Here is a 15,025-nt window from a genome sequence, read left to right on the forward strand (position 1 = left end):
TTGTTGTGGTTGGCGCACCCAGAGAACCATTCACTATGTACAATAGAAAAAGTTTCATCCTTTTCCAGTTTGTTCTGTGGGCTGGACAGGGACTCTATACAAAAGTTCTTAGGCAACAAATGACATTAATACACCATGCATAAAATACTTTTTAAATTTATAATTTTAACCTTCATTATAAATGATTACTTATATGATATTATATGATATTTAATGAAAAGAACCACCACAAAGATACTAAGGATACCATTGATAAACACTTTGCAAAGTGAATACAACAAAGGGCAAGTGACTTTAGTATGCTGCACATTGGCGTCCCCTACTGTTTTAAAGCAATAACTAATTCTACTTTTCACCTGCATACAAATAACAAAAGACAACTCAAGGACAAGGCCTTTCAAATAGAACTACAATCCAAAAGCAAAGGTATGTTGAGTAATTTTACAATATAGATCACCTTTGATCAGCCTAGACCAGAGTTTTGGCTGTAAGCAAACTGACTAGCAGGGTCATCAGTGAGGTCAACTGGCCTGAAGCACTGCTCGGTTGCACCATTCTTCCTGCAAAAGAAAAAACAAAGTTGAATTAAAATGTATTCATTGAGCTCTGTGTTATTAATACATCAAGTACAAGTACAAACATATGAGAAGATAAGTTACCTCTCCTATGTGGTCTCAGGGTTAGTGGTCCTAGTGAGATGTCTGTAGTGGCATGGTAGGATACGTCCCTCTGAACGCGCCTGAGGTAACCTGGGTAACAGTGCTGCAGGAAACAACATTAGAGGCGTCTTTTTATGCACCTGTTGATAATTTATCGAAACGCACAACAAACACACACACAAATACAGTAGTACTTACAGCTGTGCAGTTGTTGTGTCTTAAAAGACAAAGGTGGACCTGGCAGTGCAGGTAGATGGATGAAAAGTTCTTAAAGGTGAACATCCTGAAGGAGAATTGGGACACAGTGGAGATGCCGTTCTGAACCATCTCTACTGTTCCATCTGCTGGGTTAGGACACCTGGAAGACGGAGAAGATGGTGAAAGTTACAATGTTACCAGGAAGAAAATAAAGTAGTTAAGTTGTAAAAGAGAGGATGGGTAGAGCAAGTGAAGAGAGGCCCTTCTGTGGCCAATTCTTTATTTATTTTTTCAGATTTTGGCGAGAACCAGGGATCAGTGTGCTAAGACAAGATGAAGTTGCAATAGCTTCTTTACTCTGCATTTATGAGATCCCAGCGGACGGGGTAGCTGGCGAGGTTGACCGGCGTTGCCCAACAAGAGTCCAGAACAGTGGAGATCTGCCTTTGGTCGACTCCTTCTGTCCGCACCTCCACATACAACCTCTGGTCGATTTCCATTTCTATGTTCCTGTTACTGGTCAGGGGGAAGCGGAAGCCAGCATCCTGGTAGGGGATCATTCTCATATGATACTGTCCATGGCCTACTGGAAGCTTCTTCCTCACAATGCTATGGAAAAAAAACGACACATAGCGTCACTACACTTGATAAGGAACAATTCACTGGCAGGTGAAAGTCTTGCTTGCAATATTTGTTGTATTCACATTTACAGAACAGGGACAGACTCCCCTGAATTTCCTTTTCCTTTTGTTTGTATTGTTGGCTTAAACAGTAAGTTTATTAGAGTTGGTGCAGAACTTGACATTGAATAAACATTTCCAAGAACCAAGGGCACCTATCTTCAATCTTTGTCAATGTCATTACCACTGTCATCATAGAGCACCACTGCCACCTTACTCAAAAAAGGCAGGGTGCAGATGTAGCAGTGTTTAATATACTGTTATTGGAATACGTACTACTGAAACCCTATCATTGCATACGCCATGATGTATCACTGTGGACAGTCCTCACTATAAAAAGGACAGTGTTACTTTTATTTAGTAAGCAACATGTGGGGGAGGTGATGGTGTCTTCACCTCTCTATAGGGTTGATGCCCACAGCCATGGACAGGGCCTGGGCCAGAGGGTATTCACAGCAGAAACGCAGATGAATGCTTCTCTGGCGGCTTATTAGACGTTTATGAGGGTCCATGTTGCCCTGGATGGCATTCTCATAGATGAAATGGGTTCCATTGCTCTTTTAATGGAAATGACAAAATGGTTTGAGTTATTTGTAGTTGTTATATGTCTTAAGGAGAACATTTACATCTCAAATTTTCTTCAGTCTGTGTTGATAACATTAGAGTCTATGGAGCTATGTACCCTGAGAGCTGTCCCACACAGCTGATCATCATTATTAAAGTTGAACACCAGTCGTCCATTCTGGAGAGTCCCATTGCAGAAGTCATCTTGGAGATGGAGGGCGTTGGAGTGGAAGCCAGCTTCAAACAGCTGGCAGCGTGACACGGACATAGTGCCTGAACTACTGACACAAGTGATGGACGAGTCTATGAAAGAGAGAGAAAAAAAAAAAATATATATATATATATATATATATATATATATTTTCTGTAGATTTTTTATAGAATCTCATGGTTAAAGTGTACTAATCAATATTTTTCGATTAATGGATCAAATCACAGCTGTAATTTAAAAGGTTTTTCTCCTAGTGACAAACCCACAGAGAACAGAGTTGAGACTCTCACAGATATTGTACCAATCCTATGAGTTTATATTTGATTACCAGTTTTAACATTGTTTCTGAAAAATCATGTTTCGTCTGTTATTTTGTCATGGTGGATGGATCACATTACCTCAATACCCATGAACCTTGGCCTCCATAGCAATGTCTACTAATCATCTCACATGCAGCATGTAGGTGATTTAAAATACAAAGCAACGATTTAAGAGCTGCCCTCACCATAGCTCTCATTGTTGAGCCGATGGTAGTGCTCATCACAGAAGCAGCCGTACACACCGTCCTTCTCACCACACCACTCGTACTCTGTGCAGTTCAGCTGTTCACAGGGGTCTGACTCAGCTATGGACAGTGGGGAAAGGATGAGACAAGGAGTCATAAAACTGTTAAAAAACAAGTAAAAGATAATACCTCTTTCCTCAAGAAGGACAAATGGAAAGTTCTGTTATATTACATTGAATTTAATTTAAATACTTGTATCCAATGCGACTTCCAATAAGTCCATTTAACCATGAAGGTACAAACTTGGAACAGCATTAGCTTAAAAAAAAGCCAAACTACAAAGTGCCACATGTAAGTGCAACATAAGGATTTGTGTTCTCATTCATTATATTGGCCATCTATTAGCCCAGTGCAAACATACCACATTGCAAAGCAGAGCGCCATTCTGGGATGTTTAACCCCAAAACAGAGCAGGTTCTCTCATAGGCTGACACTGCAGAACACAGCATGCCATTGGCTGGAGTGTAGAGGCAGAGATCGTAGACACAGGAACTGAAAAATGGCTGTGGGTCAGAGTGCAGGTGACAGGCTCTGAATGGGCCGCTACTGTTGGTGATTACACTACAGAGCTCAGAGTATTCTTCCATAAAGGGACAGTTATTCAATCCATCGCCACTCCTTTCATCGGTGGATCCACACCTAGATAACACATGATACGTTTAACACACACAACGTATTTTTCTGTAATATTATGTAGTGTGTTCTCTTTCTTTAAGTAGTGAAAAGATTGTCAACTGATGATACTTTAGTTTTTTAGGGTAACACCTCACCCTGGTTGGCTTGTGGGTGACTTCCAGCTGTGTCCAAATTGATTGTCATTTTGTGTCAATGTGCCATTGGGCAAGACTTTGTCATCTGCAGGATCACTGTTGAAGTTTCCACACATCCCAGTGACTCTGTTTTGATAGTGTTGGCCTATTCTGACCAGTAAAGTACTCTGTCCGTCGAACTGGACTATCAAGTTAATGGCATCGACCACTATGTAGCTTCCCTGCCTTACCACGTGAGCTAATGTTCCTACAGTGGCGGGAAGAGACACTTCACTTCCATTCACCTGGAGGGATAAGAGATATGAGAGAGACAGACTGACAAGAAGTAAGGATGCACTACCGATGTTTTCACCAGACACATATAGAAAGTTGTTCATCCAAAAAGTGTTTACCTTTACTATTTGGTTGGGTCCAATCCTGACATACACTCTCTCTGGTTGTTTTGAGAGGTATATATCCACTGCTGACACAAACGACACACGGTTGTTTCCACGGTGATTATTGGTGGCTACTACCTGAAACTGTGTTTCATTGGTGCCGTGGCTCACACTCTCAGTAATGATGTAAGAGCATGTGCCCTGGAAATGAGCCAGTGCCCCATCAAAGGTGATGTAGTGTGGGTCCCCCCATACAATGCAAGAAGACATTGCATCAAAACAGCCCAACTGACCATTTCTGATGGTGCACTCTTGTGCAGGAGTGCAAGATGCAGCAGAACAGCGCAGGTCATTGGGAGCATGGCATTCACATCGCTGGGAACAACCCTCTGTCCAGAAGGACTCACCAGCCTGCAACAAGCGAGAAAAAGAGACACATAAAAAGGATATATTTAACATGTGATACATCAAGACAAGACAAAAGGCTGCTGAGGGGGATTGGATAATAAAATTGTCATTGTTCTGTGTTGTGAATCATACATTAAATATTAATATGCAACATATTCATATTCCATATAGTACAGTTATACAGATTTATATAAATTGTGGGCTGTGTATAACAATATTATATGTAATATTCCAAGTCATCGCAAGGCAATTAGAAAGCTTTAATACATTTAAAAGGATGAATAAAATAGAAAATGAACAATGGGCAAATTATGTTAATGATAATGGTAATGGTGTTAGGAGAAAAGAGGGGGAAATTGAGGTGTTATGGGGGGAGTAGATGTAAAAAGGGTTAATTTGCAAAATGTATTAAGCAGAATCTGAGGATACATTCAGCCAGTGTTCTGCAACTACAAAATTATTTTTCTACACACAAAATGTGTAGCACAATAAAGTAGCAAATTGTTCTTCCATATTTAAGTAATCTGATGATAAACAGAACAACTATTGTAGCGTGGCTTTGGTCCTCTCTCTAAAGTATTGTGAAATAACTTGTTACTTGGTAACTTTGGTTACTTTGTTAAGCACAGCAATGTTGATGTTGATAGAGGTGGGTAGACTGAGAAAGACAATGGGATTCTGACATCTGTGATATAGGAGAGCTGCTTAATGATCCTTGACCAAAGGGAAATGGTTGTGTGTGCAAAGGCTAAAATCATAGAGATTAATTAACTTACACTATAGTAGAAGCCGTCATATTGACAGCCACAGCTTTCCACAGGGACACATCTTGTCCCACTCCTGAGGAAGCCCTCGTTACAGAAACATCCTTCAGAGCAAACCTGCTCACAGGTGGCATCGATGCTGCTGGCACAGGTGTGGCCACAGCTGGTACCACACAGCTCATAATGGCTGTTGGCTGGACAGTCAAGTCCTTTATAAGAATTAAATGATGGATGTCAGGTGGTTAAAATGATTAACGTTGGTCAATTAACTAAGCATGAACATATGTGCAGAAGATCAAAAGACTTTCTTGGAAAACACTTACTGCAGGTGTTCTGTCTCCAAGGGTAGATTCGAACATTAGCAGACTGACAGGCACTGACATATGTTTGAATGGCCCTACACTGAAGATCTTGGCCTTGATTTCCAGCCACACAAACATCAAACACACAGTCATTGAAATATGGCGCTGGGTCCACATGCTCATGGCAGAAGCTGAGGGGACCGTCGGCTGCCCGAATCATCTCACATTGTGCTCTAGCAGGTAGGTCATTGGAGCATTGTGGGCAAGAGGAGCCACAGCCATCACTGCAGGTGTAGTTGGCTGCCACTTTCCAAGCTGTCCCAAACTCTTGTGGAGTGGTGACCATCATTCCAGATGGGGTGTGGAACTCATCATTTGGATTGCCATTGAAGTTTCCACAAAGTCCACATGTTTTTCCTCTGTATTAATGACAATAGTTAAATACATCCAGAGTCAAAGCTACATGTGTTCAACATGTGTGATAAAAATAATTTTTCAGAATGTAAACTAAATCATTCAAACATAAATACCTGTAACTTGAAGGCACAGAGATAGACACTGTGTACTGTCCATCGTACATGACACTCAGGCCAAAATCAGTGCTGAGATATGTGCGAGATCCACTTGCGTAGATAGAAACACGACTTCCATTTAAGAGAATAGGTAAGTTTTTAATTACTCCATTCACCTTTAACATTGGAAAAACAGAAGCTGAATAGAAAGAAGCTGATAGCAATCATAGATTTGTATTTGTGTTGCAACTATCTGTTGCTTTTAAAAAATTATAGATGTCAAATCCAGTGTCGATCAAAATAGATGTAGAGTCAGAGGAATAATTTGATTAAGGATGTCTTCAATAGGAATCTGTTTTACTCACCTGTACCACACCGTGGCTCACCCTCGTCATTTGCACTCGATAGCCCCATACTTTCACAAAAACTTCAGCTGTGATTGAAACAGTCAACCCATTCCACGGCTCATTCTTAGCTTCCACTGAAAACTCATGGAGCCCATCAGTGTCATTACAAAGGGTCGCCAGCACATAGCGGCAGGTTCCCTGGAAGTCATAGGCCTTGTGATCAAAGGTGAGGTAGTGAGGGTCACCAGATGCAGAGCAGGTGCCATGAGGGTTTGTATGGCAGCCAAACTCACCCTCCACCACACGGCAGGACTCCTGGGGACCGCAGGAGTTGGGGATACAGTGGACTGCCCCAGTAGTGCCATTGCACATACACAAGCTCTGACATTCCTCACCATCCCAGAACTGTTCCCCCCCGCGCCGATAGCGTCCTCGGTGATGGCATCCACAGGCTGTTGGTGTTACGCACTGGTTGCCATTGAGGACAAAACCATCATTACACTGGCACCCCTCCTGGCACACAGTGTCACAGGCGAAAGGGAAAGAGAGGCTGGGGCAGGTGGAAGGACAAGTGGTTCCACAGACTTCATAATGGCTGTTTAGAGGGCAGTTTGGCTCTAGAGAAAAACAAAGAAATTACGGTAATTTAGCAAAATCCTTGAAATTATATTAAAATCACCTACCCTAAAAGGCAGCAAAGTGTTTACCACATTCAGTTGCATTCCTCCAGCGTTCAAGGTGTACACCGTTTTGTTGACACATTAGTGCATAATCTCGTAGGACTTCACACAGCACTGATGCTGGATCTCTAGAGGCTCTAATGATCTCCACACATGCATTCACATGCTCCCGTGGGTCCACCACGGCCCAACACTGGGCAAACGGCCCATGCGGCGAGCCAAGAATGCCACAGTACTCACTAGAATTGTAATTTGTTGTAGAGTTATTATTTACACTTTCCACACATTGTGCATTGAGAGAGCCATCTCGCCAACTGTCCCCAAAGTCCTGAGAACTGTTGACCAGGACTCCATTGGGTGTGCGGAAGTCATCTTGTGGGTGACCATTGTAATTACCACAGAGTCCTCCCAGTGAATTATTGTAGATACCAGGTGCAGTGACACGCACAAAGTGAGGCCAGACTATCTGCACCGTTACACCAAAGGAGGTGCGAACTATGACACTTTGAATGCTGCTGTGGTAGATTTGGATTCGGTTGGACGCTGAGCTGAATGGTAGTCTTATCTGCTGACCGTCAACCTAAAGGGATATTTAAACAGCCAGTTTGTGTGTGTTTTCAGTTTTCATCAAAAAACTTTTAAGAATCTTTTTTTGAAAAAAGTGACTCTTTTTATGTGTTGTTCAAAACAATATTTCTAGGATATTCTATAATTCAATGTTTTAATAAAATGTTTCTCTGGTGTCACAACTCATTTATTTTCTTTAGCTCTTGAAACATATTCGTGACTTACCTGAACACTGCTGCTATCTGTCATTTCTATGGAGATTTGGGTTCCCTCAGCCTCAAACTTTAGCAACCGGGCAAAACCCTGCTGGCCTCTGGGCACTTTTTCTGCTGTCACCACAAAATGTGGGTGACTAGACAAACCCATTACTTTGGCAAGGGTCAATCTACATGCCCCAGGATACTGGTATGTCAGTCCATCAAATGTATGGTATGACCCTGGGCCTCTTATCCAACATGTTGCATAACGGTTAGGCCTGCATCCTCTTTCTCCCTCCTCCACCCTGCAAGACTCTTGTGGCCCACAACCATGAGATTGGCAAGTCATGGAGCCATAACTGCAGCTACAACGTCTCCCACAGTCCTCGTCTAGTAATGTAGTTTCTCCAGAGCGGTAGTAGCGACCCTCAAAGCTGCAACCACATTCAGAATGAGCCACGCAGACCCCACCACTAAGGACATAGCCTGGATTGCAGATACAGCTCTCCTGGGGAGGGAGAGGGCAGTTGTAGGTAGAATTGGGATTGACACAGGTAGCTGGACATCCTGTGCCTTGGGACTCAAAGTGGCTGTTGGCTGGGCAGGGGATTTCTAGACAGAAGAAAAGAACATTGATCTTAACATCATGGACATTTTACCAAAAGGATTATTTAAAATAATGTTGATTGATGAACAGACATACCACAGAAGCCTTGTCTCCTCCAGCTGGGCAGCTGTATACCATTCTGTTGACACTGACTTGCATACACATTTAGCGCTTGGCACAGAATGGGTTGGTAGCCTCCTCCTACACACAGATCATACACACAACTCTCAACAAAGGTCTGTGGTGGAAGTCGTCCATGGCAAGCAGCAAAAGGTCCAGAACTGCTCTGGAGGAAACCACAATTGGCACTGTTGCTGTATAAAGCTGTCTGAGCCTCAGTGCAGGCAGCACAGTTCAGACCTCCACATCGCGTCCCACAACCAGGCTCATTGTCTCCTGATGTTTGCCAGCTGTTGGCAAAAACCACGTCAGAGCTCACAACTTCGCCTTGGCGGGTTCGAAAGTCATCCTCAGGGTGATTATTGAAGTTTCCACACAGGCCACATGTTGCATTCTGGTAAGTGTATGGCACACTGATTCTGACATAATGATAAGTGTCATAAGACACCTCCAAGCCAAAGTCAGTACTGATGATCACAGAAAAACCTGACTCATAAACCTGGACTGTGCCATTGCTAAGGGAGATCGGAGTGGCTGCAAAGTTCCCATTAACCTGTAAGCACACAAGCAAGTAAAGACATAGTAAAACTACTTAAATAGTAATAGTAAATAATATGAACTAAATTCAAAATATTACAGTAGGTGTAAACTTCTTATTGCTAACCTTAGCCTCACCACGTCGTCCCTTGACAAGTTCGATTGTTTCATTATTGACATACACTTTGACCAGTCGTGTCCAAGAAACCTGAGTGCTTCCACGGTGCTCGTTCTTGCCCTCTACTCTGTAGTAGGGCAACCCATTGCCACATTGCTCAGAGAGAACATAAGTGCAGGTGCCCTGGAAGTGAAACACTGTGTTATCGAAGGTATAGTAATGTGGATCACCACTTATGGTGCAGGCACGTCTCTGCACCGTCTGACAGGAGAACTGAAAGGCACTAGGCTGGCAGATTTGGGAAAAGGAGCAGGGTTCGCTGTGACACTCCAGGCCTTCTGAGGTACAGGTGCACTTCTGTGCACAGGTACTGTCACTCCAGAATGAGTCACCCCGCTGCACAGGTTGACCTTGAAGACAAATAAAGGGAGAATTTCATGTTAGGGGGCATTTGAGCCTTTAGTTTTTATAACAAACAGTAAAATGGGGTCAATAAATGAGGTGATAGAGAAGAGGACATAAGAAGACAGGTCCCCAGCCACCATGGACTTGGGACGCTGCATTGTCACTTTCAGTGTCTTGACCTTGTAGAATACTTAAATGCCCCAACCATTTAACTCTTCATAACTACTTAAGCATGACAATGCAAATTACAAATTTAATTAAATAAAAGATATGATACAAAAAATGTAACTTAGATCACCAGTATATCATCATATTCTAATGGGCTAGCAGTTCAGTGCACAACATACACAATATAGCATATAAAACATTGTTCAATTGTTCAACAACAAGCACGTTTATCATCAGACTTTCTAGTATCTTCATAGAACGATGATCACATGTACAGATTACTGTAAAAAGTACCATGGTGAACACCCTATGGTTCTGGTTTTACCATTGAAAGCGCAGCCTCTTGATCCACGATCTGTCCGGAAAGCCCAACGACCGGGTACGTTGACGTTGCTGCCCAGACGGAAAGCTGAGTAATCGCCAGTTGCATTGTTTGAGAATGATCCAGGAATAGTGAAATGATGAGGTGATTGTTCTGTGTCATATCCAGCCTGGAGGTACATCACACATTAGTAAAATAATTATTAATACAATTATTTTAAAGTTTTTTGTACATTATTGCGTTCAGATTTAAATAATGCATGGCAACTTAAAAACACATTTTGTAGTATACATTACATACAATTTTAATGGTTCTAACCTGTACACTGCGAGTTGTTAAGGCTATTATCCCATAGTTCATTATCACAAATGAGTACTGGCCACCAGAGATCAAGACTGCTTGGATAGTTGTACGCTGTAAAAATTGAGTTGTGATTATTATAGTAAATATAGTAGGTACAATACACACTCACATCATTATGTATTTCTCCATTTCTTGAACAAGTTGACTTACTGTTCCAGTGGTTGGAAAGTAGGCCACCTCATACCATGTTGCAACAAAGACCCAGTTGGCATTAAAGTTCAGCCCTGGGAAATACCCATTAATGTCCTGTGTAGCTTGTTGGAGGACACTGCCGCTGGTGTATTGGTTGTAGTAGATCTCACCATTTACTCTGCTATCTAAATCTGTCCAGAATACAGCGATGATGTCTCTGGTTCCATACATTGGAAAACGTTGAGGAACATAACCAGAAAATGCTTCGTTAAAGGTAAGGTGTCCATTGTTGTTTACCTGGAAACAAATAAACCAGTTCTTATTAACAAAGTATTATTAGGACTTGATTACACTCATTGACAATTGCACGTTATAAAAGATCAATGTATTTACTGTATTTTATAACCATATTAAAGATATAACAATATACTAACTACAACTAACTGTGTAAATAAAAAAGTAACTTTGTAAATATCTGAAACATTTAAGTTAAGTTGAAGTTAAACAGTAGTAGTATTTTAGTTTCATAAAATATTTATGGCATAAAATGCTTTTTTTTCTCTTATTATTTTTAATATAAATGTTTGCTCATTTACAACACAGATATTGAGTTAGAAGTGATTTTGGTCATGTTATGGATTTTGTATTTTGCTGAAAAAAATTATTTTTACATACATAAATCTGAGAATATGACCGGCCGAAATACATAAAAGGTCGTTGCAGGAGAATTAGAGGAGAACTTCCATCGTCTGATCTTGGGCTTGTTGTTCCAGCAATTTGGTAGAGGGGTCCTAAGGAACAAATACATCACATTTAAAAAAAAAAAAAAAAGAAAACAGATAAAATGCTCATCCACACCGGCCTTTTTGGCAAATGTTGCAAACTGTTTTTAACATTAGATCATCATGGATCGCTAGATTTAACATAGAGCCGACCAACCAGAATTCCGCTTTCCCTTTTCAGACATTTTGACAATGTTATAGCAGGAAAAGAACAATCTGTCTGTTGTACTTTGCATTATAATGTTTGATGAGTTTGTACTGCCTGAGTGTACTTTAGTGATTCAGTGCACCATATCACTTCCTACCACATCCCAGGTGCAACCAGAGGGGGGCGGTGAAACACTGCCTTTTAATCTAGTATTATATTACTTGGTAAGTATAGCACTGCAAATCAAACCATTGCCAAGTGTGGTACTTTCCTACGGTGGCCGACAGGGGCAAACGCCCTGCAACTTCAGAAAACACATGCAAATAGACAAAACACAAGCAAAATAAGAAAACAACTTAATTAATTTGATTAATAATCAAAGGAAGACAAGCCGACCAAACGCAAGCTTTTATTTTGAAAAGTCGAAGCTCGAGCACGGCACCAGCCTCCCGGCTGAGACGGGAGCATAGACTGTATATTACTAATATATTATATTATGTTATTAATAAGGGCCTGAGACAGGAGTTCTCTTTTTACTATGCAGCCATACCCGACTCTAATAAAAAGGCAGAAAAGGGGTCGAAAATCCAGTTGATTAGCTGTTCCCTCTAGAGGTCTGGAGAACTTCTGTTGTGGAATCTGGATGCAGCGTGTTTTTTGTTGCATTTGTTTTCGGGGTTTGTGTGCTTTTCTTTTTGCATCGTTTTTTATTCGCATCGCGTTTATGTATTTGGTTGTGTTGTGTGTATTTGCATCGAGTTTGCTGAATGCTGCGCATGTGTTGTCAAATTAATTAAGTTGTTTTTCTTTTTGCATGGCTTCTTTTTTCGGGGTTTGCTTTTCTTTTTGCATCGTTTTTTAATTGCAGCGCGTTTGTATATTTGGTTGTGTTGTGTGTATTTGCAGCGCGTTTGCTGAATGCGGCACATGTGTTGTCAAATTAATTAAGTTGTTTTCTTAATTTGCTTGTGTTTTGTCTATTTGCATGTGTTTTCTGAAGTTGCAGGGCGTTTGCCCCTGTCGGCCACCGTACTTTCCCAACCTCCACACCCTTAGCTTTTGTTGTAACACTAAGAACTGATATGGGATGTAAATTGAGTACTAATATAACACAATTAATGTACAATACTTTAGGTTGTGTGCTATCAGTTTATAGAAATTATTGGTTATTTTCCACATTGGCTTAGTGTATGTGAAATTCCTGTGGTTTTTCTTGATTGTATGTCTGGCCTCAGATTATCTTTTGGGCATTTTTGGCCTTTAATTTTGACAGGACAGATGAAGACACGAAAGGGGAGAGAGAGGGGGAATAACATGCAGCAAAGGGCCGCAGGTCGGAGTCAAACCCGGGCCCGCTGCGTCGAGGAGTAAACCTCTACATATGGGCGCCCGCTCTATCAACTGAGCTATCTGGGCAACCTGTCTGGGTTATTAAGAATATGAACAAATGAAAACTATGAGGTTATCTAAGCTTCAGTTTACCTGAAGTCACCTGAGAAGTAATATATATTTTATATACTGTATGAAAACAAACATGAACATAGGTGGATAATTATTTGAGACTGTCAGTCGCTGAGTGCTGTTTGAGCTTATGCTGAGAGTATGAACAAATAAAAAACTAAAACATTATCTAAGCTTCAACTTACCTGAAGTCTGAGGAATCACCGTACCTATGAAAACAACGCATGGATATCAGAATTACATTTAGTGGCCAAGTATGTGTGCCCATACAAGGAACTTGACTTGAGTACAAACACAGAATTAGACATACAGCTAAAAACAAGCACAACAAATCTGAACAAGTTTGCCTTGCAGAGTGTAAAGGGTGCTGAAATATAGAATGATAAGCGTAACAGTTTGCTTATATACATTAGGTAGGTGGATATGACATACAGGGCCCTATTTTAACGATCTGAAACACAAGTAGTTCAATATCACGTCTTCTTAAGTCCTCTAATATTTCCTCATTTATGTCATCAACACATCCATGACTCATGGAAATGTTGTGTAGGCCTAAAACACAACAAGCCACAAAGAATGCTGCGACTTTTTGAGGATTGTACTGTAAAATGCCTCCTGACCTAAACACCTGAAGCGCATTTTCAGTAATATTTTTCTTTGTAATAATTATGTATGGTTTTCAAAAATGGGAACTGCTGTAGATGAGAGAAGTATATGCGCGTTGTGCACACACTACATTATGGCCAAGCATTCGTCCCTATAATAGCATCTGAATAACGCGCTACTGACTTTAGACTAGCGCCACTGACTTTAGAACAGGTTTTTCCTGGTCAGTGGCGGAATTGTTTTCTGAAACTGAAAAATAGCACCAAGTAACACGCTTCCTCTTTTCGCTGAACCGCTCCCGGGAGCGCAAATACATTCCCTAATTTACCGACGTGCGTCTGTGGAGGGAAAAGTCCGCTGTGCGTGGGGTGCAAAATAGGAACGATACATGCGTCGGTGTACAAAGGCAATTGCACTGATTGCAAGATAGTGCCCATAGTGTATCCACAGTATGCTTGGATTAGCTAGTGAATCTACCAAAATTCATCAACAGAAATAAAAATGTGTTTAATTGAATTGTATTTAATAAAATACTCACCTATCATCCCCAAAAGCAGCACAGGCAACATGATTTGGCCCGCCATTTTCCAAAAATGAAATTCTAAACCTGCTGACTAAATAGCCTATAATTAATTAAATTAAAAAAAGAAATAAATAGGACATAATTAGAACGAGAGAGCACTGTACATTTGTTACAGTTATGGGTTTAAGAGCAAAATATGTTTATAGATTTAAATTCATATCAGAATGATGTACATTAAAATATAGATTATACATTATATTCACATGCACATAACATTTTTATTCATGTACTGTAAGTATATGCAATACTTTCTGAGAAAATGGCATGGCAAGTGTTTAAAAAAACTATATCTTGCGGTCTAATTTTATATGATTTTTCATTAACGTTTTATTATAAAAAACGTATAGCCTGGTAATTGGCAAACAAACAAGACTGTAAACATTACCTATGTGTCTGAGGTAATCATTTTGATAAAAATAACATTTTGATGATGTCAAGTGAAGATTGTCCTCAATAATTCCGCTATAATTTAGTTGTAAACCAGCATCATGTTTTAAGGAAATATTAATTAATATGCAGCAATATCAGTTTGAAAATAGTGTCTCATTTATCAAAAATAAATTGATTACCTGTTCATATGTGCTTCTTTTGTTCTTATATCTCTCATCTATGTGAGACTGCAACTGCGGCGGTGCAACAATGCTTTATACAGTTAAAGCTGGCACAGTCCCATACATCTGTCATCTGACCACTTACAGGAATATCAGATGGATGAATTCAAATTGCTTCCTCATAACAAGTGAACCAAACATTCTATTGAGCATTAGGAATAGTGAAGATTATCGGACTGTGTTCAGCAGAAACAGAAAGAAGACGTAGGCTAATGTAATACCAAAGGCTTTTATACTTAGAGTAAAAAGTGTCAAGATACT

At 40.6% G+C, this 15,025-nt stretch overlaps 1 protein-coding gene across 1 annotated transcript; it reads right to left on the bottom strand.

The window, feature by feature from the left end:
* Positions 1-277: 277 nt before the first annotated feature.
* LOC114548591 (alpha-tectorin) lies at positions 278-14,146 on the bottom strand. Its single transcript, XM_028568578.1, has 24 exons — positions 14,109-14,146; positions 13,150-13,173; positions 11,249-11,364; positions 10,592-10,870; positions 10,397-10,492; positions 10,082-10,247; positions 9,193-9,593; positions 8,505-9,081; positions 7,830-8,413; positions 7,065-7,617; positions 6,376-6,974; positions 6,029-6,186; positions 5,520-5,917; positions 5,209-5,405; positions 4,040-4,435; positions 3,648-3,931; positions 3,239-3,516; positions 2,818-2,937; positions 2,220-2,404; positions 1,934-2,094; positions 1,215-1,466; positions 858-1,017; positions 660-762; positions 278-560 (listed from the first exon to the last, which is right to left on the bottom strand). The coding sequence occupies exons 1-24, from the start codon at positions 14,137-14,139 to the stop codon at positions 469-471; spliced, it is 6,210 nt and encodes a 2,069-aa protein (XP_028424379.1). The 5' UTR covers positions 14,140-14,146; the 3' UTR covers positions 278-468.
* Between the last annotated feature and the right edge of the window lie 879 nt (positions 14,147-15,025).

The sequence above is a fragment of the Perca flavescens genome, chromosome 21 (genome assembly GCF_004354835.1).
Source record: "Perca flavescens isolate YP-PL-M2 chromosome 21, PFLA_1.0, whole genome shotgun sequence".
NCBI lineage: Eukaryota > Metazoa > Chordata > Actinopteri > Perciformes > Percidae > Perca > Perca flavescens.